Here is a 26,876-nt window from a genome sequence, read left to right as displayed (position 1 = left end):
ATAAAACAGATAAGAACATCCAGGCCACCCTCCAGGCTGCCTCTCGGTGGTCTAATGGGACATTATTTTCTAACAGCTCCAATGCCCTCCAGACGTCATCTGGGTGGGGCGCCACTGTGTCCCAATCCTCAGGTTGAGCCCATGTCAGCAAATAGGCTGCCACCGGGTACCATACAGAGGTAGGGGGCCACTTTGCTTCCATCAGAGCATCCCCGTCAGGGGCAGGGGGTTCAGAATGGGCACACACCTCGTCCTGCCGACTACGCCAAGTGTCAGCCAAGGGAGGCTGATGTGGGGTTCTAGGAGGTGAGCGGCCCAAACGAATAAATGCATGAGGAGTTGCCATACTGCTGGACAGACTTTAGCCGGAGACACCATGGGGTTAACAACACTTTATTGCCACAGGGAGGTGCGCCTATGATGCACCTGTCCTGCTTTTATCTGTTTTCTGTCAGGACATGTGCGGTCTGAGTTTCTTTGTTCATTAGGCTTACAGAATATCTCTAGCACATGCATACTTCTATTTTCTTTGTTCTAAATCTTATATAATTGATGCATGCATGGAGCAATTATTTACTGCATACTACAAACATGCTCTGATTGTGGCCTTGGGTCCCATGTCCTTAACTCATCTCAACACCAGCTCACAGAGGCTATTCTTACATCTGAGTGGAGGAGCCTGCATAAAATTTAAATGGCTTTGAAGAGAGAGTTAACCAGGGACAGAGAGGTCGCAGGTCCTAGTCAAAAGTGTCATGAGGCAAAATGTTCTTCAACGGCTTAGAGTGGCTTTTGAACACTAGGTCGGCAGGGAGGAGGTGCCAGGCAGTGAGTGGGGTGAGTGACACTGGGTACACTCCCTCAGCTGGGGAAGTATTGGATTTTTTTCTAGTTTTCCAAACAATTTCTTACTACATTTTTCTCTTATTGTCACATACAATTTCCTACGAATTAAGAAAATCAATGTCAGTCATTTGGACCACTTGGGGGAAGCTACATGATGCCATTCAAAGAGCTGAGACATAAGAGCCACAACAGTCTAGGTTGAAAGACCAGTGGGGGTATTTCCAAGGTAATCACGGGTATGCAGCAAACTCCCCAGCTTCAATTACCTCATCTAAAAGGTGGGGCCAATAAAACTACCGAGCAAAGTGCATGATGATTATGGCCGACATCTGTTTACTAGGTAAGAGTGCTCACGACAGCTGCCACTTAATGGGGAATGAGCATGATCAACAAGGCCTAGTCTACCTGGCAACACGTGCCCTGCCTTCCTACCTTGGTGCAGGAGCAGAGCTTGTTTAGCTGAGATGAACGCCCCCAGAGCAGCCCCAACAGGAAATCTCCCACCTCTGCATGGCGATGCATGTTCCTTTCCTTCTCAGAGTTGATCACAGTTTGTAGTCATCTGTTTTTATGTTTATCCCTTTAGTACCTGCCTCCCCTCCGGAGTTTTTGCTCAAGCAGCACAGGGCCAGTTGTGTCTTGCTCCCTGCTGGATATTCTGTGCTGGGAGACAGCCGAACCCATGTCTGGCTCTGGTGCTGGATGGAGAGGGCAGAAAGCCTAGAGGCCCATGCTTTATGGAAGCCCCTGCACCCAAAGTTATGGCCTGACTTGGGGCAAGTTACACAATCTTCTATACCCTGTGGTTCCTCATCTGTCCATGAAAATAACTGCCCATGTCACACAGAGTTACAAGGATTAAAGGAAATCACCAAATTCACAACCTTGTCAAGGGGCTACCAGTGTGTCATCAACAAACACATGCTGCCTTTTTGGCTCTGACACACCCCAAGCAAGGCGGATGCACACAGTGAACACTGCTAAGTGCCAAACAACGTGTTAAGTGCTTCATGTATGTTATAATACTGTTTACAACTTACAACAAACCCAGGAAGAAGCGAATATTATCATGCCCATTTTACAGATTCACTAACAGGCTCAGGGAGATTACATTCTAGTCCAAGGTCCTATGGTGAGGAAATGGAGACTTAAAACTGAAGCTGGGGTGCCCAGGCCTGTGCTTCTTCTCTCTCCCATCCACGTGTCCAATACACAAGTTTGCAGTGGCCAGCTCTTAAATGCAATGTGTGCCACCATTTGTCAATGTTGGTTAATTACCATAAACTGCTCTCAGAAAACGCTACATAATAGACAGGTGGACCCACGCCTCTGCCCACAAAGAAGAGGAATTCTGCCTTGCCTTCTCCTGTAAGGTGCAGAAACTCTTCCCTACACCACTAAATTCAAATGTATGCTTCATCTGTGTTTATGTTTATACAGGGCTTATTAAAGCACAAGGTACCTGCAATAATTCCATCTCAGTTTCTTTCCAAGTTTCCAGATTAGCCCAAATCAGATCCAGAACAGACAGAAATCATCAATTCCACAATGGAACACACTGGATCAAGAACCAAAAGTGTGTTCTAGTCTAGAAAAGCTACAGGTCCCTCTTTGTTCCTGTCATTATAAAATCCCACCAGAACTCATTACTTTGCTGTCTGCTCATCTGGCAACCAAACTCAGAGAAGAGTTAACTCAGCAGAGTGCCGTGCTGTGGAGAATACACCCGCAGCAGCATGGCAGGCTGCCTACCCTCCTGCACGCTCTGAGGACCCCAAGTGTCCTCTCTGAAGACCAGGCCAACAGAGCTGTTCCTAACAGCTGCAAAGTCCCACACATTAAATAAAAGCATTTTATTTTATACGATATGTTACGTATATATCCACCTCTGAAAAATAGCTTTACAAGGAGCCCAGATCTTTTACATTAATCTGCAAAGGCAATTCTGGTCCCCAAGGGAAAGCAAGTCTTAAGATGATGCTATGTCCTCCAAAGTCCTCTCCACGACCATCAACCAAACTGCCTGCAGGCGGCTATATGTCTGTTTTTAAAGAACCCCCCGCCTGCCCTCGGGTGCTGCAATGTCCCTCTATGCCCTCCCATCTCAGTGTAAGAGCAGCCATTGCAGAACCTTACAAGACAGCACTGACAGGACTAGACACAGAGGATCAGAGCTAAACTAAGCCTTCTGATGACATGAGCTTATCATTCTGTCACTTTACAGATGAAGATATATATAGACAGAGGTATGGTGATATTGCTCAAAGTCACACAGCTAATAAGTGGCAAAGTCCAGAACTCTAATTTTCCCCTCCAGCATGATGCCCCAGCTAGGAATCCCATAGGATTCTCTTGTGCCTGCCTGACCAGTCCTTTCCTGTCACTCATGACCCACCACAGGGTCTGTCCCCGGCCTTCCTTTTCAGCATCTTTTCTCCCCAGTTTCTCAGGAAAAAGGCTGCTCGGGCCACTACATGACTTCCGGCTACCCAAACCCTCCATGCTCAGGCCGCTTATGCCTGTGCATCCAGCCCCATGCTCAGAAGCTCTTCCTCCCCTGCAGGTGGATGTTTCCAGTCTCTACAGTGACACCCCCCTCTTGGGAGCCTTCCTCTTGCCCTTAGCATGGCAGGTGTCCCAGGCCACATCCCTAGCTGTCCCATAAGGACTGCATGTGCCCAGGTCTGCTAGTCAGACCAGAAGCCTCAGAGCCAGGGATTATGCCCGGGTCACCCTGCAAACCTACTGCCTGCCTCATAGCCCCCACCCAGCAGGTCACTCAGAAGTCACTGTAAGTGACCCACCCAATCCAGAAGCCTGTTCACTTGCCAGCACCGCTGACGGCTGGTTTCCACTCTGGTCAGTTTCGCAGAAAAGAGCAGCTTCCACTGTGAAGCAGGGTGTTTTCACTTCTGCTGCCCATCCTTACTGGAAACGTCAAGGGAAACCAAAAGGCCTTTTCTCAACCCTTTTCTGATGACACCTTCCCACCCACAATACTCACATGCTCAAGAGCTTTGGGTCCACGTGGTTTTGTTTCCCTTATGCTAAGTGGCTCAAAACACCTTGGGATTCTTTCTCTTTTGAGGGTATTTGTACTCAGTTTATCGGCTTTACTCTGGTTTTGTCTCTCTCTTCATTGTCCCTGGCAGTTGCCACTTCTCACTCCCTTCAGCAGCCTCCCTCCCAACATCTAGTCTAGGAAATCAGCTGTGATTAGGGACCTGGGGGAAGTCACAGAAGATGGAACTAAGACACAGAGAGGCTATATAATTTGCCCAAGGAGATCAGCTTCAAGCCCCAAAAGGGTGTAGCAAGTCCCTCTGCTTAAATCTTTTACTAAACTAGTTAACTTTTTATTGATTATGGTTATAAACAAATGAGGTATCAAAATACATACAAGGACACACATCAACTCTAAGATGTTGATTAACTCCACTATATTGTTTCTATTTATTTTATTTATATTAAAAAATTAAGAACCTCTGCAGTCAATATAGCAAAATGTTACTGGGTTTTAAATCCAGAATATAGAAGTGTTAAGTGTGTCATTACTCATACTTATTTGTATGTTCACAAGACAAAATGATTTGAAAGTCTCTCTCCCCTCCCCCTACTCACTACTGGCTCTCACCTGAGCTCCCAGACCACACATCTAACAGCCTTTCATTTTACCCACAGCTGAACTCATCACTTTTCCCCCAGAACTCCCTCTGCAGCTTTCCCTCCTAAGAGCACAGCATTTACCTCATTAATCCACCAAGAAACCTGGGCCTTACTCCATCCTACTCTCACAGACATCATTCATCCTTTCATTTTTACCATCTAAACATGTCTTCAATCTGTTTGCTTTTTCACACTGACCGCCCCACTGCTCAGGTGGAAGCCACCAACACTGCCCACCTGGACTCAAGAGTCTCCCAAGTGGCCCCCCAGCCACTCTTCCCTATGTGAGACAAATGGGATTTTGTCACTTCTGTGCTTTTAAGACTCTTTACAAACCCACTGTTCTTATAAGAAACTCCAAGTTCTTCAGGTGGTGAAGGTCTTTGCCATGAAACTGTCAGCTCAGGGAGGGCAGGAACGCCCTCTCCCCCTCAGACCTGCCCTCTACCACAGTGCCTGACTAGGGAGGACCTGCTGAGCTACACCAGCCTGTATTTTAACCCTGGTCTTGAGTTCTTAGCAAACTGCTTCAGTTATCCATACAAATCCAAGGTAGATTAGAAAGATTTTAGATGTTTAGCCAGACTATTGATTTGGGGATTTTGCACTAGCAACCTGCAAGTAAGTGTTCTAATGATTCTGTCTTCTTAAAACCACACCCAGATTTAAGTAGTATTTGTGGAATGCCTTCATAGTAAAAGGACTTTACTTTCACAGACTTCATATTTTATAACATGAACAACCTGGACAGGCTCACAAATGGAACCATCTCACAAGCGACATAAGACAGGTGAGAGGCATAAAGCAACAGGTCACAAAGATGATAAGAGCAAAGTTGTTTCTCCAACCCCCCAAAAATTCCTGAAAGGACCGAAAATTCTGAATTTTGAATGTAAAAGACTATCATATAAAGAAATAAAATAAATAACCCTCCTCATCAGGGTTTCTTGATCTGACTCCAGAGTTTTTAGCAGGCCATAATGAATCCTAGCTAGCACAGAAAAATCAGATGGACTAGTGGTGAGTAAGTTCCAGGAAAACGGCAGTAATTCCTCCACTTGGAAGAGGGCACACACTCACCTGTCGAAGGTGAATGTAAACTGCATTCTGGAGAAATTTGGAAACTTCCAGGCTCCACTTCTGGATGGCAAGGACACGGACAGCTTGGATGCACACTTCTAACTCAGTCACTGGCATTCCTACACTGCAGGGGAAAAAGGAAGCCCTCAGTCAAGAACAGAGATAATCCTGTCATGTCCTGCAGGCGGTGCCTCAGGGACTCAGTGCCCTGCAGCAGCCCAGCCCCAGGTGAGGACCCGCAGCATGGACCACCCATGCAGGAAAGGCAATGTACTTGACAAAGCCCATCCCTGATGGGGGCAAGAGGGGCTGGTGGGGTTGAGTGAACCTATAAATGCTCACAGAAATTCATTGCTCACCTGTATTCATTCAAGTGATACAACCAACAGTAGCAGGCTATTTGAAAAAAATTCAATTGTCAATGGAAACTTTACCATTCCTTCCCACTTGTCCCTTGCACTCTGAGACAAGCTTAGGCTCTCTCACACCTGCAGCTCTGATGTAATAGTTGTGAATTCATTTTACTTTGCTGTGAAAGTCCTAGCTCCCCGTGTCACTGTGTCTGCCCCCTCTTAACACAGTTGGATGTCTTCCTGGATTTCTCCCTGACTTCCTTGCTCCTGCTCCTCAGATCCTAAGATAAAGGACAAGTGAAGACACGTGACCAGAGAAGGCACTGTGGACATGACCAAAGTCCTCAGTGGCCCCCTGGGTGAGTGCCGCCCACCCCTCACCTTCAGTTCTCAAGGTTGTGCCCAAGGTGACATCCAGCCAGGAGAGTGGCCTGGGCCACTTAAAAGCTGTGTGGCTGGGGCTCAGGGAAAGGTGCAGGAGCTGGTTCCGGATCCAGGCCCCTCCCCACCTCTGATCTCCTCTCTCCCGAGGCTCCGCGGCCAAGCCCTCAGGTTCCCTGTTCTTCTACCTTTCTCTTATATTCCTAACCCTTTTCCTTTTCCTTTTTTTCCCTAATTATCCCCAGCTGGAGTGATTTTTCAATCAGAGTATCTGAAAAAATTTCCTACAGCTGAAAAAGAGGTCTCCAGAGGTTAACGACCATATGCTGATGCCTGAAGAGAGCCCCAGGCTGGGGGAACCCTCACCAACACTCACAGGGCATCAGGCATGCTGTGGGGTTGACCACCTCCAACAAGAGTTTGCTGAGACCCCAAGGCCTGCACAGCATCCCTGCTCACAAAAATGCATTTGGCCCACTTACTGGTTATTAAGAAGCAAAAATACATAATTGTTCATGTTTCTTACTGAAATTATTTATGAGATGCAAAAAGAAATTGTAATAGGAAAGAACAAATCTGACTCCACATTAGATCTGTTCCTTTGGCTTCAAACCTGTGCCCTGTTTTCTAGGCTCAGACTTGCTAGCTCTGCACTTTTTGTAAAAGAAAGTTGCCTTTAGCCTGAAATATCCAGGAGAGCCTATTCTCAAGGCTCTCACCTTTAAGGATATTAACACATTTGCACTTATATAAATGTAACAAGTTGCAGAATAGAAAATAACATTTGTTTTGTTGGAGGTTTTACAAGGGCACCATGATTTGACCCACATGGACAGCTGCAAGAAAAAGGATTCCAAGAACAAACAATTCCTACAGCAAGAAGTTTGTAATAACCAGCCACAGCCCCTCCCCTTTTTAGTATAAAAGGAGCCTGAATTCTGACTTGGGGAAGATGATTCTCCAGGACATCAGTCTGCCATCTTATGGGTCTGCCAGCTTTTCAAATAAAGTCACTATTATTTGCTCCAACACCTCATCTCCCAATTTATTGGCCTGTCATGCAGCGAGCCAAATGAGTTTGGACTCGGTAACAAAATGACTGCATTGGAGGTAGTATGTCTCCACTGTTTCCTCGTTTGCAATATGTAGCATGCACATCATTTATGATTTAGTGCAAATAATTCATCAAAGGCAACCACAAAAAGAACCTATACTTACCTATCAACACTGAAGTCACAATCTATCAATTTTATATGCCGTTTAACAACACAACCAAAAAAACCTACCACAGGGACTTGATTCCATGGAAATAAAATTATTTCTACTTCTTCAAAACTTTTTTTAATAGTTTCTTTTGTTTTGCTTATTGAAAGGAAAATAAAAGTCAAATCATTTTATTTCACGTATTTTGGTTTTAGCTACATATTTTAAATACTACAAAGAGATTTAAATTGCAATAAAAAATTGTTCATGTATAAAGTTATATACACAATAAATGAGGATTAGGAAAGGAATGGACATTTACTAAAAATCCACTACACATCCAGTCTTTTACATGCATATCCTGGAATATAAGCTCTATGATCCAGGGGGCACCCACCCCCATTCTCACTGCCGAGTCCCTTAGTAATCAACTACCAAGGCACCAGCATAGAACCATGTGATCAGTATTTTAGGAATAAATGAGGGAATTAGCTCATTCAATTCTAAAACAAAAACCCTAAAATAAATACTGAACTTATTTACAGATAAAAAAAATTTGACCCAAAAAAGTAAAGTTTCTTCCCCAAGGTCACAAATCTACCAACTGATAAAGGCAGGGTTTGAACTCAGCTCTGCCTGATTCTAAAAACTAAGGTGGAAATCCCATTCCACTTGGGAGGGTCCAGCAGCACAGCCTATCACCCTATCTTTGTTCAGATCTAGCCTTAGACAGCCTGATACAGCACTCCATTCCTATGGAACTCAAGGGCAAATGATAACAATAAGGATTTTATATCCAGTAGTTTTCTTAGGTCTCATTTATAAAGTATCAGCAGGTCAGCAGAAAAACTCTGGGAAATATGAGTGTGTCCAGAGCTTTTTGCTGATTAGAAACTCAATCTATCAGGACAGAGTGACCTTCCCATGAGAGGCCACATGGACATAAACTAAAGGCAGGTGGGCAATGAAAACCGGGAAGACCCTGGAACTCAAGTAAGAAGGATCCCTGCCATCCCCCACCATGTTGCCTCTTCATCCCCATGGACACGAAGACAGAAGACCCAGGTTCTTGTCCAAGTTACACTATCATGGATTCTCACCCATAAAAAGTTATGACTCTATGCTGTCTTAAGTGCTTTCCAACTCAAATATGATGACATCAATATCTCAGGAGAATGTCTATGTCTCCACTTCCTCTTTTCTAATAGGAGAATATTCCTATGTCCACAAAGCAGAAATCCAATAAAAAAACATGCATGGAGCCAGGCAAAATTCTGCTTAAGAGTCTTTGCTCTCACGCACAGTGAATGAAAACTCAGAAAAGGTGGTCCTTCTCCCTAAGCAACTGAGAGGTAGCCTGGTTGTGTGTGTGTGTGTGTGTGTGTGTGTGTGTGTGTGTGTGTGTGTGTGTGTGTTTGTGTGTGTGTGTGTGTAAATCAAATACAATCAAGTCTGTGATGTGTACAGATTTTTTTTATGTCACTGTCATTTCACGCAGATGAGTCAACCTTTAAAGTAATTTGAATCTAGTGTTCTCAGAAAGTCTCAGGCTCTTTTGGTGGAGGAGGGGAAGGAAAGGAGGAAAGAGGTAAATGAAACAAAGAAGTAAGAATACTGCTAGAGAAAGGCAAGACATTCATTTTGTTCCTTCTTGCATCATATACAATTTAGGAACTGGCTTTCCTCTGATGTCGAGCACTGAATTGCAGAAGAGACAATAGCCCATTTCTCATTGAGCTTGTCACTGTACGTGGCATTTTATAGACACAAATCATTTAACCTGATTAAACACTCTAGCAGCAGGCCGTAATTCTTCTATTTTGAAAGACAAGAAAACAGGAGTTCAAAGAGGGTATATAACTTGACAATAGTCAGAGGACCAGTAAACAGGAGAGGATGGATTCAAACTCATCTGTGACTGCAGAGTCTGCTCTTCCCACTCCCAGGACTGGAAAACCCTTAACACACAGGCTCCCTGCTCCCCTGCTGTGTTCCTGGTACCAAGCAATTCCCATGGCAATGGTTTCCAGTTTTCAATGACACAGTGCTCTGTGCAGCCAATGACTTTGATTGGATATTATCTACCTGCCATGCTCACCAGGCTTCACCATAAAGGCAGGAAAACTGGCTTTCAAGTGCATTCAAAACCACCCCTGGTCTAAACTGGGCTCTTCTGGGGCTTCTCCACTCCAAAGGCAGCCATGAAACTGCTCAAAATTTCTACATGAGCCACACTACCTCTCTGCATCTGTCTCCCCACCTATATTACTTAGCTGGGACCATTTTGATAAACTTGGAAACAAATTTTTAAAAACGAAAAGAAAGGGCTCTGGAACAAGTACTTAATACTTTCAATTTTAAATGACCAGTTACAAAGTGAGTATTTACAAAATGAAACTGCTTTTCTAGGTGTCAGTTTTAAGCAGTTAAAAAATATTACAGCAAAAAAAATCTCACTTACACAATTAACAAAAACATAAACAATAATTTGGAATAAACTCAAAAGTAATGCCCGTGTTCTAAATGGAGAAAACTCCAGGACTGTACTGAAGGGTAAAGTAAGAGGTGTAAATGTAGAGACATCAACATATTGCATGGAGGAAAGCAATTTTGTAATGATATAAGTTCTCCTAAAAATAATTGAAAACTTACTAAAAAAAATCCCATGAAAACTCCAATCTGATTTTTTTTAAACTTGAACAAAATGTTTTAGAATTCTTCAGGAATAATACAGTCAAAATACTAGCCAAGAAAATTTGGGATAGAAGAAAATAATCCAACTAAAAGAAATCACACTCTTAGATATTAAATAATTTTTTATAATATGTAAGATATGGTACTGGAGTAAGAAAGGAAGATTGACAGAAAGGAAATATGAGCTCAAAAAGAGACGTGTACATTAAGTATTTTGTACAAGTGGGATTTCAAATCAACGAGAAAAGTATGAATTCAATAATTGTCCTGGGACAATCAGAGAATCACCTGGAAAAAATAAATTCTATTCCTGTCTTAATGACCACAAGATAAATTACAGATAGTGATGTAAATATTAAAAAATACTAACAGCCAATACAACTCTTTGCTTATATTAACTCAACTTCACTATAAGAAGTACTATTATCATCTCCATCTTAGAGATTAAAAAACCTACAGAAGAGATTTATTCATTATAAGAAAGTATTTCTAAGAATAATACCAAAGATAAAACCCATAAGGAAGAGATTTACTATCTTAAGAATATTTTGGGCCAGAACCAAAATAAAAAATCTCCTGAACAAAATGAAAGGCAATCAATGTCAAGAAAAAGATTTGTGATACATGTTGATGAAGACAAGAAGTTAATGTTCATAACATACAAAGAGCTGTCACAAAGCAACTAGATGCTTCCTCACTTAAATGCGTGCAAAGGACAAAAGGGATCATTCATTTTAAAAAAGTCAAATGGCTACTGAATGAAAAATGCTCAATACCTCACTGGTCATCAAATGTAAACTAAAACAATGAAAAAGAACTTTTGCTCATCATATTAGCAAATATTTTTAAAGATAAACTACCTAGTGTCAAAGAACAAACTGTGAGCGAACTTTTTGGAATATGAAATGTCAATGGATATGTAAACTCTGAAAAACGTACATAAACACTGACTCAACTACACTTCTAGAAATCATTTCCTTTGAAAAAAAAATCAATCCAAAAAGATGTACCCATCAGGGCATTTACACAGCACTGTTTAAAATGGCGGGAAGAAAAGCTGAAGTGAAATCATATCCAGTGATAGAGAATTGGTTACATAAATAATTCTACATCTTTTCATTCCCCACTGGAGAAGGAATTTCTAGAGTCACTTGAAAGGAACCTGTGATGAGTGTAAATGTCACATCCATGGACTAAATTTCCAGAAGCCTTAACTAAAGGAATACTCATACAAGATCACAGAAATGTCTATACAGAAGGATGTCAGTCAAACATCCTTTCTGATAGTGGAAAATGGAGAAAACCTAAGTGTCCACCAAGACAACGATGTGGTAAATCACAGTGCGCTGCGGGCTCTGAGGGAGCCGACATTTCAGGGTGGTCCAAAGCCTTGTCCACAGAACTCTCACACCAAAGTTGTCCGTGAACAAGAGACCACACCCACACATCAGGAGACCCCTCCACTCTATCTGAAAGGATCGGGCGGAACTGTAGTGGTAGGATATCTATGACATACCACTGAGTGAATAAAGCGAGCTGCAGAAGAACATATAGTATAGTCTCATTTTTCAATAAAGCATATATACACACACGTATACACAGATTTCTCATATATGTGTATATATATATATATATATATATGTATGTCATAGGTATAAAGGTCATGAAATATATACACCAAGCTTTCAACAAATTTTACTCCCAGGAAATAAGGGGAGAGGAGGTAGGGGCCTTATTTTTTTTTTTAGATGATTTGCTCCCAAAACTTATTTTTTTTTTAATTTTTTATTGATTTATAATCATTTTAAAATGTTGTGTTAAATTCCAGTGTTCAGGAAAATTTTTCAGTGATTCATAGACATATACACACTCATTGTCACATTTTCTTCTCTGTGAGTTATCATAATATTTTGTGAATATTTCCCTGTGCTACACAGTGTTATCTTGTTTATCTATTCTAAAATTTTGAAATCCCAGACTATCCCTTCCCACCCTCCACACCCTGGTAACCACAAGTCTGTATTCTCTGTCTGTGAGTCTATTTCTGTCCTATATTTATGCTTTGGTTTTGTTTGTTTGTTTGTTTCTGTTTTTGTTTTTTTAGATTTCACATATGAGCGACCTCATATGATATTTTTCTTTCTCTTTCTGGCTTAGTTCACTTAGAATGACATTCTCCAGGAGCATCCATGTTGCTGCAAATGGCATTATGTTGTCGGTTTTTATGGCTGAGTAGTATTCCATTGTATAAATATACCACTTTTCTTTATCCATTCACCTGTTGATGGACATTTAAGCTGTTTCCATGTTTTGGCTATTGTAAATAGTGCTGCTATGAACATTGGGGTGCAGGTGTCATCCTGAAGTAGGCTTCCTTCTGGATACAAGCCCCGGAGTGGGATTCCTGGGTCATAGGGTAAGTCTATTCCTAGGCTTTGAGGAATCTCCACACTGTTTTCCATAGTGGCTGCACCAAACTGCATTCCCACAAGCAGTGTAGGAGGGTTCCCCTTTCTCCACAGCCTCTCGAGCATTTGTCATTTGTGGATTTTTCAATGACGGCCATTCTTACTGATGTGAGGTGATACCTCATTGTAGTTTTGATTTGCATTTCTCTGACAATTAGTGATATTGAGCACTTTTTCATGTGCTTTTTGATCATTTGTATGTCTTCCTTGGAGAATTGCTTGTTTAGGTCTTCTGCCCATTTTTGGATTGGGTTGTTTATTTTTTTCTTATTGAGTAGTATGAGCTGCTTACATATTCTGGAGATCAAGCCTTTGTCAGTTTCACTTGCAAAAATTTTCTCCCATTCCGTAGGTTTTCTTCTTGTTTTACTTCTGGTTTCCTTTGCTGTGCAGAAGCTTGTAAGTTTCATTAGGTCCCATTTGTTTATTCTTGCTTTTATTTCTTCTAGGAGAAAATTTTTGAAATGTATGTCAGATAATGTTTTGCCTATGTTTTCCTCTAGGAGGTTTATTGTATCTTGCCTTATGTTTAAGTCTTTAATCCATTTTGAGTTCATTTTTGTATATGGTGTAAGGGAGTGTTCTAGCTTCATTGTTTTAAATGCTGCTGTCCAGTTTTCCCAACACCATTTGCTGAAGAGACTGTCTTTATTTCATTGTATATTCTTGCCTCCTTTGTCGAAGATGAGTTGACCAAAATTTTGTGGGTTCATTTCTGGGCTCTCTATTCTGTTCCATTGGTCTATATGCCCGTTTCTGTACCAATACCATGCTGTCTTGATGACTGTAGCTCTATAGTATTGTCTGAAGTCTGGGAGAGTTATTCTTCCAGCTTATTTCTTTCTCTTTACTAATGCTTTGGCAATTCTAGGTCTTTGATGGTTCCATATGGATTTTATTATGATTTGTTCTAGTTCTGTGAAATATGTCCTGGGTAATTGGATAGGGATTGAATTAAATCTGCAGATAGCCTTGGGCAGAGTGTCCATTTTAACAATATTGATTCTTCCAATCCAAGAGCATGGGATATCTTTCCATTTTTTAAAGTCTTCTTTAATTTCCTTAATCAATTGTTTATAGTTTTCTATGTATAATTCTTTCACCTCCTTGGTTAGATTTATTCCCAGATATTTTATTATTTTGGGTGCTATTTTAAAGGGGATTGTTTCTTTACTTTCTCCTTCTGTTTATTTATCGTTAGTGTAAAGAAATGCAACTGATTTTTTCACGTTAATTTTGTAACCTGCTACATTGCTGAATTCGTCAATCAACTTTAGTAGCTTTTGTGTGGACCTTTTAGGGTTTTCTATATATAGTAACATGTCATCTCCATATAATGACACTTTTACCCCTTCTTTTCCAATTTGGATCCCTTTTATTTCTTTCTCTTGCCTGACTGCTATGCCTAGGACTTCCAAGACTATGTTGAATAGGAGTGGTGATACTGGGCATCCTTGTCTTGTCCCAGATTTTAGTAGGAAGCTTTTGAGTTTTTCACTGTTGAGTACTATGCTGGCTGTAGGTGTGTCATATATAGCTTCTATGATGTTGAGATATGTTGCCTCTATACCCACATTGGTGAGAGTTTTTATCATAAATGGGTGTTGAATTTTATCAAATGCTTTTTCTGCATCGATTGAGATGATCATATGGTTTTTGTCCTTTCTCTTGTTAATGTGATGTATTACACTGATTGATTTGCATATGTTGAACCAGCCTTGTTTCCCTGGGATGAACCCCACTTGATCATGATGTAGAATCTTTCTTATGTGTTGTTGGATTCTATTTGCTAAAATTTTGGTGAGGATTTTGGTGTCTATGTTCATCAGTGTTATTGGCCTATAATTCTCTTTTTTTGTAGTGTCTTTGCCTTGTTTTGGTATCAGGGTGATGGTGGCTTCATAAAACGAGTTTGGGAGTATTCCCTCCTTTTCAATCGTCTGGAAGAATTTGAGAAGTACTGGTATGAGTTCTTCTTTGTATGTTTCGTTGAATTCCCCGGTGAAGCCGTCCGGTCCTGGACTTTTATTTGTAGGGAGGTTTCTAATTGCTATTTCTATTTCCTTTCTAGTGATCGGATTGTTCAAGTGTTCAGATTCTTCTTGATTCAGTTTTGTTGGACAGTATGTTTCCAGAAACTTGTCCATCTCCTCTAGGTTATCCAGTTTGGTTCCATATAGTTTTTCATTATATTCTCGTATGATATTCTCTATTTCTATTTTGTTTGTTGTAATTTCTCCATTTTCCTTTCTTATTTTGCTAATTTGTGCTCTCCCTTTTTTCTTCTTTGTGAGTTTGGCCAGAGTTTTGTCGATTTTATTTACTTTTTCAAAAAAACAGCTTTTGGTTTGGTTGATTTTTTCTATGATCTTGTTAATCTCTATTGTATTTAATTCCTCTCTGATCTTTATTATTTCCTTCCTTCTGCTGCTTTTTGTTCTTCTTTTTCTAATTCATTCAGGTGGTGGGTTAAATTGTTTATTTGAGATTGTTCTTCTTTTTTGAGGAAAGCCTGTATCACTATAAACTTCCCTCAGAGCACTGCCTTTGCTGTGTCCTATAGGTTTTGAGTGGTTGTGCTTTCATTATCATTTGCCTCAAGGTATTTTTTAATTTCAGCTTTGATTTCCTCATTGATCCATTGTTTTTTCAATAACATATTGTTTAATCTCCATGCTTTCCTTTTTTTCTCCTTTGTTTCTCTGTTGTTGATTTCCAGTTTCATGGCGTTGTGGGCAGTAAAGATGCTTGAGATAATTTCTATCTTCTTAAGATTGTTGAGGTTTCTTTTGTGCCCATGTACGTGATCCATCCTTTAAAATGTTCCAAATGCACTTGAAAAGAATGTATATCCTATTTTTGGGGGGTGTAATTCTCTGAAAATATCCACCAAATCTAGTTTTTTCTATTGTAGTATTTAATTTCTCTGTTGCCTTGTTTATTTTCTGTCTGGAAGATCTGTCTAGTGATGTTAATGCAGTGTTAAAATCTCCAACTATGATTGTATTCCCATCAATATCCCCCATTATCTCTGTTAGTAATTCTTGTATGTACTTAGGTGCTCCTATATTGGGTGCATATATATTAACGTGTGTAATATCCTCATCTAGTATCACTCCTTTAATCATTATAAAATGTCCTTCTTTATCTTTCTTTATGGCCTTTGTTTTAAAGTCTATTTTGTCTGAAATCAGTACTGCAACACCTTCTTTTATGGCTTTTCCATTTGCATGGAATATAATTTTCCATCCTTTCTCTCTCAATCTATATGTGTCCTTCTCCCTAAAGTGGGTCTCTTGTATGCAGCATATTGAAGGTTCTTGCTTTATTATCCAGTTGGCCACTCTGTGTCTTTTGACTGGAGCATTTAGTAAATTAACATTTACAGTAATTAATGATAGATGTGTGTTTATTGCCATTTTGAACTTAGCTTTGCAGTTGAATTAGTATATCCTCTTTGCTCCTTTCTTCTTCCTTTTCTCGTTTGGTAATTTTCCTTTGTATTATCATGGATTTTATTTAATTTTTGTGACTCCTTTTTAAATTTTTGGCTTCTGGTTACCCTTTTTTCTAAATCTGTCAACCCATTACTATAACTGTTTTTATTGAACTGATAGTAACATGATCTCAAACCCATCCTAATTTTAAAAAATGTTAAAAAGGAAAGAAAAAATATTCTATATTTCCCTGCCTCCCTCTCCCACTCTCAGTGATTTGTATGTCTTCTTTTATAATTTCATGTTTACTTTATTTGTAATTCATGAGTTATCACCTTTCCAGTTGTGTGTTTCTCATTTCTTTAGCATCCTTCTGCTTTTCTATTTAGAATAGACCTTTCAATATTTCTTTTAGCATGGGTTTAGTGTTGCTAAACTCCTGCAGATTTTTTTTGTCTGTGAAACTCTTTATTTCTCCTTCTATCCTCAAGGATAGCCTTGCTGGATAAAGGATCCTAGGCTGCATCTTTTTTTCATTTAGGGCTTTGAATATATATCGCCACTCCCTTCTGGCCTGTACTTTCTGTGTAGAGAAATCATCTGAGAGCCTTATTGGGGTTCCCTTGTAACTTACTCTTTGCTTTTCTCTTGTTTGCTTTAGAATCATTTCTTTATCCTTGACTCTGGCCATCTTGATTATGATATGTCTTGGTGTGGGTCTATTTGGGTTCTTCCTGTCTGGGACCCTCTGAGCTTCCTGTACTTGGATATCTGATTCCTTCTTGAAGTTTGGGGAATTTTCAGTCATGATTTCTTCAAAAACCTTTTCAATCCCCTTTGATCATTCTTCTCCTTCTGGGACCCCTATTATGTGAAGATTGGGATGCTTTATATTATCCCCTAGGTCCCTTATGCTATTTTCATTATTTTTTGTTTGCTACTCTTGTAGTTCTTCTGAAAGGGTGCTTTCTATTGTCCTGTCTTCTAGATCACTAATTCGTTCCTCTGCATTATCTAGTCGACTTTGCACAGCTATTAGATCATTCCTCATCTCTGTCAATGTGTTTACCCATTCTACTTGGCTCTTCTTTATAGCTTCAATTTCATTTTTGACATATTTTATATCTCTAAACACTATCTCTTTTAATTCCTTCAGCAATTCAATCACTCCTTTTTTGAAATCTTGATCTAGTAGGCTATCGATTTTTATTTCATTGATCTTTCTTTCAGGGGATTTCTCTTGTTCTTTTAATTGGGAAAGGTTTTTCTGCTTCTTCATCTTGCTCATACCTCTTTGGAACTGTGATTTATGGAGTATCAATTGTTTATTTTGGTCCTTAAGGATTTTATCTATCTCATGCCTATTTAGGAATAGAACTTAGGAAAAAAAGAAAAAAAAATAAGAGAGAGAAAGAATTTTAAAAGAAGAGAGAAAGAGGGTTTGAAATCAGTGTATAATGAATAATAGAAGAGTGAGTTGAAGCAGAGTATTAATCGGGTTGTGACATCCTTTTAAATCCTTTACAAAAAAAGGGGGGGAGATGAATAGATGTATTTGAAACCTGTGTGTAATCAAGAGCAGGACATCAAAACCCAAGAGAAATAGAAATGATTTAAGAAGCATTGATTAAGAGAGTAATAGAAAATAGAACAGGTAAAAACAGATTTTAAAAAAAAAAGGGGGGGTTTTGTCAGTGTTCTCCTGGAGTCTGTGTGCTTTTAATGTGTAGTCTTTCTGTCTTCATCCTCTTTTGGGAGCTCAGCTTGCTGTTTTCAGAGGCCCTCTATTGGTGCCCTCTTCTGTGCTGCTCCAAGCACCTGTCGGCAAGCAGATGGCGCCTCCTCCTAACACTAGGTCAGGTGCAGCTCACTGTTGTGGGCGGGCGGGTCTCTGCCCCTCTGGATGCCGCAGTCAGTTGTTGAAGTCTGGCCCGGTAGGAGGGCGGGTCGTGCCCCCTCCCAGCACCTCGGTCAGGGGCTGTTTTCCTGCCCAAAAGGTGGGGTGGCCGCTCTCCCTCTACCTGCGCCACCGGTAGTTCCACTGTCTGTGTGGCTGCACGCTCTGTCCTGTTCGGCGCTCCGCAGGTGGGCTCGGGGAAGACCGAGGGACAACCTTGTCCCTGCTCCAAGCCAGAACCCATCTCCTTGTTTTTCTTTGTGGAGGAAGTTCTGAGTGACCAGAATGGAAGGATCCTATCTGTCCCGGGCTGCAGGCCTGTCTCAGTCTGGCCTCTGAGGCTGCTAAGCCCCTCGGTGGGGATGCAGGTTTTGCCCCTGCCCCCACCTGAGTGCTAAGCGTGGAGTATATGACAGCTGTGCCTGAGCCCCGCCTCTCTTCCCCTGAAAAGTTTCTGTGGGTTTTCAGAGGTGAGGGTGTGCACCCTTCCCCCGAGAGCACATCAACCTTGCTGTTTTATGGAGGGCCCAGGTTGTTCTGCCCTGTGCCCCCCAGCCAGGGCACTCAGCCCCTTGCTTTCCCCCGGAGCTGCCTCCGTGCTGCCACTTCCGTCCTCCACCAGGGTTGTGCAGCCTGGCCCTGCCTGCCACTGCCAGCCCGCGTCTCAGGCTGGGTGTCAGGGGGACGCTCTGTGCCCGTTTAACTTAGTTCTGTTAGTCAAGTGCTGCTCTGTACAGATCCAAGCCTGGGAGGCTCCCCCTCCGTCCCACTGGCCTCTCAGTTGGAGAGGGGAGACCCAGCGAGTGAGCGCCAGTCCTCCTTTGCCGCTCCCTCCCCACGGGACCTGTCCCATGCTGCTTTGCCTTTTGTTCTTCCTTTTTTCCTTTTCTCCTACCAGATTTTTGGCGTCTTTATCTTTTGAAGAGGGCGATGTTCCGTCGGAGTTCTGCAGGTGCTCTGGTTGGCTGAGTGGGTCTGTTGATGTGGGTCTTGGTGTATGTGTGGGAGAGGGTGACCTGCGAGCGTCCTTCTAGTCTGCCATCTTCTCCCTGAGCAGTATTTCTATATTATCTTTTCCCTTGTGAAATGAACAACAAAGTCTGTTGTCAGAATTCTGTCCCTACAATGACTCACGAGCACCGTATCCTAATAAAACTGCTGGACAGCAAGGCACTATCCAGACACTGTGACCAAAGGAAATGAAACACAAGGAAGACAATGACCCTATTCTGGAACGCTTATAATCTATGTCAACACTGTTTTTTTTATTTGATTGGTTAGCAAAATAAAATCAATTGAGTACTCTCTGAGCATTCTGTAATTCATGACTCTGTTTTTATTGTCATGAGCAGGAAAGTCTTAAGCATGACTTTTTTAGGTCAATTAGCAACAATCTTCACTTGATGGTGAGTAATAGAGAAATTAACTGACAGCAGTGCTTCTGCCTACATGAGACCTAAAATAAACCTACACTGAGCTCTGTAAGGAAAATGAGGAGATGAGATCCCCAATGAGAAAAAATCTAACAAGAAATCAAAAAAGTAAAGACTTTTTTATTAAGGACTCTGGGAAAGAGTAGAGCATGGTAGTGAAGAGCACAGATGCTGGGGACAAACATGTGATTCTGAACTTCCACAGCACCACCAAGTAGCTGTGACACTGATAAGACAGTGAACATTTCTGCATCTCAGTCTCCTCATCCATAGACCAGGGACAACAACAGCACCTATCTCCTAGAATGGTCCTAAGAATTAAGTTATTTTATATATAAAAGTTTATATAAAATACCTCAGATCTTAACTATGACCCCAAAAGCACAAGGAACAAAGAAAACAGAGATAAACTGGAGTTCATCAAAATTTAAAACTTTGCTTCAAAGGACACCATCCAGAAAGTGAAAAAATAACACACAGGAGAAATTTTTTTTTTCAAATCATTTATATGATAAGGAATTTGTATCTCCAAGATAAAACAACAACAACTACAACTCAAAAATAATAAGACAACTCAATTAAAAAATGAATAAAGGATCTGAAAAGATATTTTTCAAGGAATATATACAAATGGCCAATAAGCACAATGAAAAGATGTTCCATATCATTAGCTGTAAGGGAAATCATATCAAAACCACAAGGAGAAACCGCTTCACACTAACTACAATAGGTTATAATCAAAAAAGGATTAACAAGCACTAATGAGGATACAGAGGAAGTGGTGCGCTCAGCCCTTGCTGGTGAGAATGTAACATAGCATGGCCACATTGGAAAACAAGCTGGTGGATCCTCAGAGAGGTGAACATTTGGTTTCTGAGTGACCCAGCAATTCTGCTTCCTGGGCACACCTGTAAGAGAACTGAAAATATATGTCCATGTAAAAACTCCTACAGGAATGTTCACGGTGCCGTTAGTCATCATAGCTAAAAAGCAGAAACAACCCAAATGCCTATCACTTGATGAATGGGTAAACAGAGAGTGGCCCATCCATACAGTGGCATATTATTCAGCAATAGCAAAGCATGGAGTACTGACAAAGGCCACAACTTTGACAAAACTTGAAAACGTTACTCAGTGTGAAAGAAGTCAGTCACAAAAGACAGTTCCATTTATATGAAATGGCTTGATTTTCAGGAAATGTCCAGCACAGGCAAATCCACAGAGAGAGAAGAGTGGTTGCTGGGACTGGGGGAGGATGGGGAAGATGGGAATGACTTCTAATGGGTATGGGGCTTCCTGTTGGGGTGATGAAAATGTTCTAAGTTTGACTGGGATGCACAATTCTGGGCATAGAGTAAAAACCACTGTACATTTTAATGGGTGAATTGAATTAAAACTGTTAAGAATAAAAGCACTTTGGGCCAGTACCTTCCCATAATAAATGCAAAATGCTAACTTTTATTACAGGAAGAAGAAACTACCCTCAACATGAAAGCAGGAGATCAGCAAATGTGAGTTAATTGAAATCAGACAAGAGCATTTCACTTGAAACAGTTGCTGAGTGTACACGAAATATTCAGAAATGACAAGGAAAATCCATTTGACATCACGAAGAAGCATTCTGCTTCAAATGCAGATCAAGGATTCGGCAAGCCCAACTGCTAGAAATGACCAGAGAAGAAACCTGGTTCTTAAAATAAGCACCAGAGCCAACGAGGAGACTGTGGTGAGGAAAGCAGGTGGCAGAAAATCTGGAACAGTTTACTACAAATAATTTCTCCACTGAAAATTCAAAAATAAGATGAAAGTGATGCGATGCTGTGCTGGCTTCACATGAACAGGCTTCCTCCAGAGCTCAGCAGTTTTGTAAACCCGAATGAGAGGCTCAGGAGAATCAGCATGGCTCCTGGGAGTCCCCAGGTGACTGCCCACCAGCACGCTGACCACCATCACATCTGCCAGGGTTGAATTGCAGAGAAGAAGAGACCAACTTCTGAAAGACACAGGAAATGTTGACAAGGGAAGAAAAGTCTGCTGTCAGTCCTGGGACAGAGGCCCTGTGAGCAGAGGCCAGAAGGCTGCAGGTGAACTGGTGTGGCCCTGGGGCAGGAAGGGACTACGGGGGAGAAGGTCTCAATTCTCTCCTCTCTGTCCCTTGGGTAGGAGAGATAAAGCCTGCATCCTTCTCATCTGGAACTGTGGGTTTTAGCTGGCAGAATTCCCACCGAGACATAATGAATTACTCAAGACTGGAAAAAGTCAAGAGAGCAAGAGGGAGTCGGGAGCCAACTCCAGGAGCCTCTCAAATTCTCCCACATTTATTGTGTATAATCAAAGGAAAAAGTCACTTACAACTGTGTGATGGTATGCAGGAACTTAGGGAAAGACAGGATGAGACAGAGATTGTAGAATCCACAATGAGTATAAAGGCTTAGTTTATCTTTAGGGAAGTCATAGGGTGAGGGGAAAAAGATATATTCTTTAGATACATTAATTACAAAACAGGCCACCGGACCAGCCTGGTCCTTCTTTTGGGGATAATAGAGTATCTAACAGCATGCAAGCCCAGTGTTTATAGCTGAGGGCCTGGGTCATTGCTTTGAAACAAGCAGAGTGCTATCTAAAACCTCAACTATGCAAGCAAAGCATTGTCTTTGCTTTTTAAGGCAAGGAGACAGGAGTGAGGATGCACAGGCGCCTGCTTGCAAAGCAGTTACTAAGCACATTTTTTCTTCTTAAAGTTGACAGGCGGCTGGGGTCTGTTACAATTTGCTAACCCAATCATGGGCTCCCACATGGAACCATTATGGAGGACACCCTGGGATGACAATCCTGGCTCTGGGACTTTTCCTGCCAGCTTCAGCCACTCCCGCAGGGTCTAGACACATCCCTGAATAATGATCCCACAGAACCACCCACACTCTTACTCCTGGCTCTTGAAACTTAATTTTAGCTCTACACAACTTAACATAGAAAAGTTTCAGAAATAAAAGATATTTTCTTTTTATATCTCATTATAAGACTGATTTTTCTGACTGCTCTAAGCTTCTTCTACTTGGTAAAGCACCTAATTCTCCTGCAGGTGAATTCAGTACTCTCCATTGGGCCTAACTAGCCAGTTTGGGCTCGCTAACTTCTATTGGTCAAATACCGATAGATCTAATTGATTTTATTGTTCATCAATTTCAGCCAGGAGGTGAGGTAGTGTCACTCTGTTCCTCAGCCCACCCTCAACTCTTTTCTCATCAGCAACTCAGGTCTCCTGAAAACAAAACAAAGCATTTGTTTCCCTTCCTGTACACTTTCCACAAACCCAACAAGAAACATCAGCCTAGAGAAAGAATTCAACACAAATGTTGAAACAAAAATCTACAAACCTGAAACAACTCCGTCTCAGAATCATGATACACAATGACATGAAAGCAAGGGTGTCGGTCACAACGCATGCATAAGCCTGAACACCTGATTTCTATTCTTCAAAGAAAGGAAGGTTTTCATATTTTTTATTATCACTCTTTGTCATTGTTTCTGATTAAGCCAAAAAATAATAGATAGAGCTCATTATGAAACAATTAAGCACCACAATAAGAGACATTTTGCTGTATTAATAACAGAAGGCATTCAGAGGGGATAGGAAAACCCACCTCTGTAAAAAATGCAAAATTTCTTCCCCTGTTAAGAACACGTATACAAAATGCAACAGAGAATTCAAAATCATGTGGAGAGACGCAAAAGCCACAGAGTCAGAGCAAAGTCATTACTATGAGTCAATTCACAATTCACTGGACAAGCATGCTCAATGCATTTGAAGGATTTTAAAGGCAGACTGCAAACCATTCACTTAATCATCTGCAGGCTAGAGGAAGAATTTCCCTCTTTAACAGACAACAGAAATCAATAGGGTGCCCCACCAAACAAGGACCAAACAACAATCAGGTTTTTAACAGTTCTGATAAATCAGCATGTTCTAAAGATCAAAATCCAGAAATTTTAACCATTCATTCACACCACCATGAAACAAGCACTTGAAAAAAAAAAAATAAGCCAAAGAAACTAAGTGCATAGATCATGGACCTGGATCAATGAGAACTTCTACTACTGGAAGAAAGAACAGGCTATAGTCTTATTTGAAAAATAAAACGACTTTTAAAGATAACTGCTAGAACACATTTCATCACTCACATTGCCTTGAAAAATCTGAGGCACTTGTATCTGATCAGAAAAGCAATTCTGAGTAATAGTATGTTACAATTCAGTGCCAGTGTGCTTTAGAAGAAAAGAGAAAAGCTACTGTTTCTCATATCCTGCACAAATTGTAAAGTGCCTCCATGTCTCTTTCCCCTCCCACTTTCTAAGCTCATGCTCCCCAACCCTTCTGAAACAAGTATGAGAATCTCTTATTCCCACCAATATGCCAAATGACAAAAGAATATCAACTTACTTGTGGAAATATATGCCTACAGCTTGAATTGGAGGAGAAAGGTATCAGAAGGCTATATGGAACTTATTTCTACCTTCCTGAAATCACACACACAAACATGTTCACACAGACACAGACACATACACACTGAATTACTGGGCAATTCACAAGCTTAGTGCTTCCAACTTCTAGAAGATAATTTTGTAGTTAGTTTAAAATACAAAACTGTCAGCTTTTGAAATCCTTGATCTTCTGCTAAACCATCCAAATATCAATGAGACCCAATTAGCCTTCTTTGTAGAATGTAATTTTCCATGATGGCAAAACAGACCCTAAGAAGTACTGGATCCAGGACTCGTGTTTATCACTAGCTATGATCATTTTTAAACACGTTAAAAGATTCAGAAAGGTATGTCCCAACAACATATATTCTTATTGAAATAGCATTCGTGTTCAATTGTCTATACAGAGACTAGGTTCCATGATGGTGTTTAAGAGCTATTTTGCTTATTGCAATGTCTATTTTGAAGTGCAGACAAGGAGGGTGGGTATAGCTCAGTGGTAGAGCACCTGCTTAGCATGCACCAGGTCCTGGCTTCAATCCCCAGTACCTCCAAAAAAATAAATAAAAATAAATGCTTATTTAAAAAATAAGAATAAAGTTATAAAAAATAAATGCAGACTAAAAACCACTGCAGTCTAGGAGCCATGATTTTAAAAAACAAAAAAACGAAAAACAAGTGTTTCTATCAAATATTGACTATATGCCAAACACAGTGACAACAACAAATCACACCTGACAACCATCACGTGTGATTCTCAGCAACCCTACAAAGTAGAGATGGATGAGAAACCCTGTACTGTGGATAAGGAGATGGAGATCGGAGGAGCCGGGGATGCTAACCATCCTGCTCCCCATGACACCACGTCAGCCCAGGATGAACGCTGACAGAGCTGCATTGAGGGGACACACAGCTGCATGGAACCCTGGGGGACTGGGGTGTCCCAGAAAACACTCAAGACTGTTCAGTGAAAAACCAGCTCAAATATATTACATTGTGCCACATCTTTTAAACAGGGAACATGAGTGAGACCTTATTGATGCCTCTGTGTCCTTTCTGCCATCATCAATTATTTGCCCTCTCAGCATGACCAGTGATGGACTGGACCCCATATGAAGTGCACTCAGATGGCAGAGCTTTTAAAGCTGTTTTATTAAGCTTGTAAGACTCTGTCAATGCCTCACACAAGTGGTCATCCATCACTTTTCACCAGTGTGGATGTACCACCTGAAACAACCCCTTTCTGCCTTTTAAAAATCCCTTCATCTAATCCAGTCTTCTCAACAATGAAGAAGCAGCTTAACCACAGACAGTGGACAGCTTTTGACCAAACGGACTCAAAGAGTCCATCGGACTACCTGGAAGCCCTTTTCATCTATTAAATCCACTTGCAGGTACTTCATCATTTTCTGATTGGTAGAGTTGGCCTCTGACTGGCCTACTCAGAGAGCTCCTGGACTCACGTGCGGGGCTGGGAGAGGACGCTGCTGTCTGGAGAAATCAGTGAGGAAGGGGGACATTCTCCAGCCAGGTCTGCATGGGTAGAAGTGCCACAACGTGCTCAGAAATTATACCATCAGCATCCCTGGGCTCCAATGGACTGGTCTCACATTAACCAAACTGATGCAAGAAAACCAGAAGATTAACTTCTTAATGTAACAGGAGACATGAAACTATGAACCAGACTGAAATATCAGAGTTCAACCATCAGTGCGTTTTCTCCTCAACAGCCCAATAATGGGCAGGCAGTCACATGGCAAGCATGGACAGAAGCAATGCAGGAAGGGTTTCTAGATTCACTCAATGTTATACGAACAGTCCTGCTGCCTAGAAAACAATGCCAATCACAGTGCACTCTCCTGGACAGTGGCTGAGACTCAACTGTGAGCACCTGTATAACTTTCCTTCCCCTGTCCTTTCTGGGCTAACTGATGTACAGATTTACAGAGATCCAGGAATGCAGATACCTCTAAACACCCAAAGCCCATCTCTGGGAGCCTGGAAACCAGACAGCCAGGGTTTACATCCCAGCTCTGCCACTTACTAGCTCTGTGACCTTGGCCAACTTACTTACCCTCTGTGTGCCTCAATTTCCACACTGTAAAACTGGGATAACAATCAAACCTTCTTTACTCATTTGTTGTGAAGATTGAAGGATTCATTTCTGTAAAATGCTCAGAAAAGAATGTAGCACATTTTTGGTGTTCAACAAATGTTAACTTAATATTAAAGTGATTTACAAATCTCCCTTCTAATCATCTTCTGTGTTTCCCGGCTAGACTAAGTCCTAAAGGAAATCCTTATTTCTCCTTTTATAAACTCTTGGGGAGCACCCTTCTGTTCCATCCCACCACCTGTTTAAACTGCGGGAGGGGATACCTCCTCCCCACTCCTCTGGGCCATGCAAAGTGCTTCTCCCTTCACACCCCTGACCCCTGGCCCATGGCTATTCCTCCTCACACTAGCAGAGTGAGGTATGAATCCGGGAGACAAGCAGGGCATGTGAAAACCTTCTTTTCCCTCCAGTGTTGTCCACCCTCGGGAAGCACCCAGGATGCTCAGATCCATGGAAGTACATCCCTGTGCAGAATGGGGCAGATCCTCTCAAGGGAAGGCCTGCTGTGGCCCAGAGCTACCTTGGACTGGGTGAGTCTCTAGTTCTGGGACACAGTATCATGACACCCATTTTCCCACAGCCCTGAAGTTCATGGAGAACGTGGCTTCCTCAGTAATAATGGAGAAATTTATCGCCTGCTTGCTCTTCTGTGTCATCTCTCAGCTGGCTGCTGGAGAAAACATGTGTATAAGTATTGGGTCCCCTTAAGCCCCAACGTATATGAAGTAACAAAAAATTCTGTGGCTTAACATTTGTTAAGGGGACTGTGTAATGGTCCTGACTCTGCTGATGCTAAATTATGAGTATAGGAATTATGGAA

At 41.4% G+C, this 26,876-nt stretch overlaps 1 protein-coding gene and 1 long non-coding RNA gene across 2 annotated transcripts in view; both read right to left on the bottom strand.

The window, feature by feature from the left end:
* LOC116662184 overlaps positions 1–26,876 on the bottom strand; it is a 70,023-nt gene that overhangs the window by 18,558 nt on the left and 24,589 nt on the right. Inside the window, exon 6 of the mRNA XM_032475621.1 lies at positions 5,593–5,716. Coding sequence (XP_032331512.1) covers positions 5,593–5,716 — 124 coding nt within the window. The remainder of the gene's footprint in view (positions 1–5,592; positions 5,717–26,876) is intronic.
* On the bottom strand, positions 9,458–26,077 carry LOC116662138. Its single transcript, XR_004318120.1, has 3 exons — positions 25,981–26,077; positions 25,796–25,799; positions 9,458–9,468 (listed from the first exon to the last, which is right to left on the bottom strand). It is a non-coding gene; the product is annotated as an uncharacterized LOC116662138 (long non-coding RNA).

This window comes from Camelus ferus, chromosome X (assembly GCF_009834535.1).
Source record: "Camelus ferus isolate YT-003-E chromosome X, BCGSAC_Cfer_1.0, whole genome shotgun sequence".
NCBI classification, from domain to species: Eukaryota; Metazoa; Chordata; class Mammalia; order Artiodactyla; family Camelidae; genus Camelus; species Camelus ferus.
This window is presented reverse-complemented; position numbering and strand designations above follow the sequence as displayed.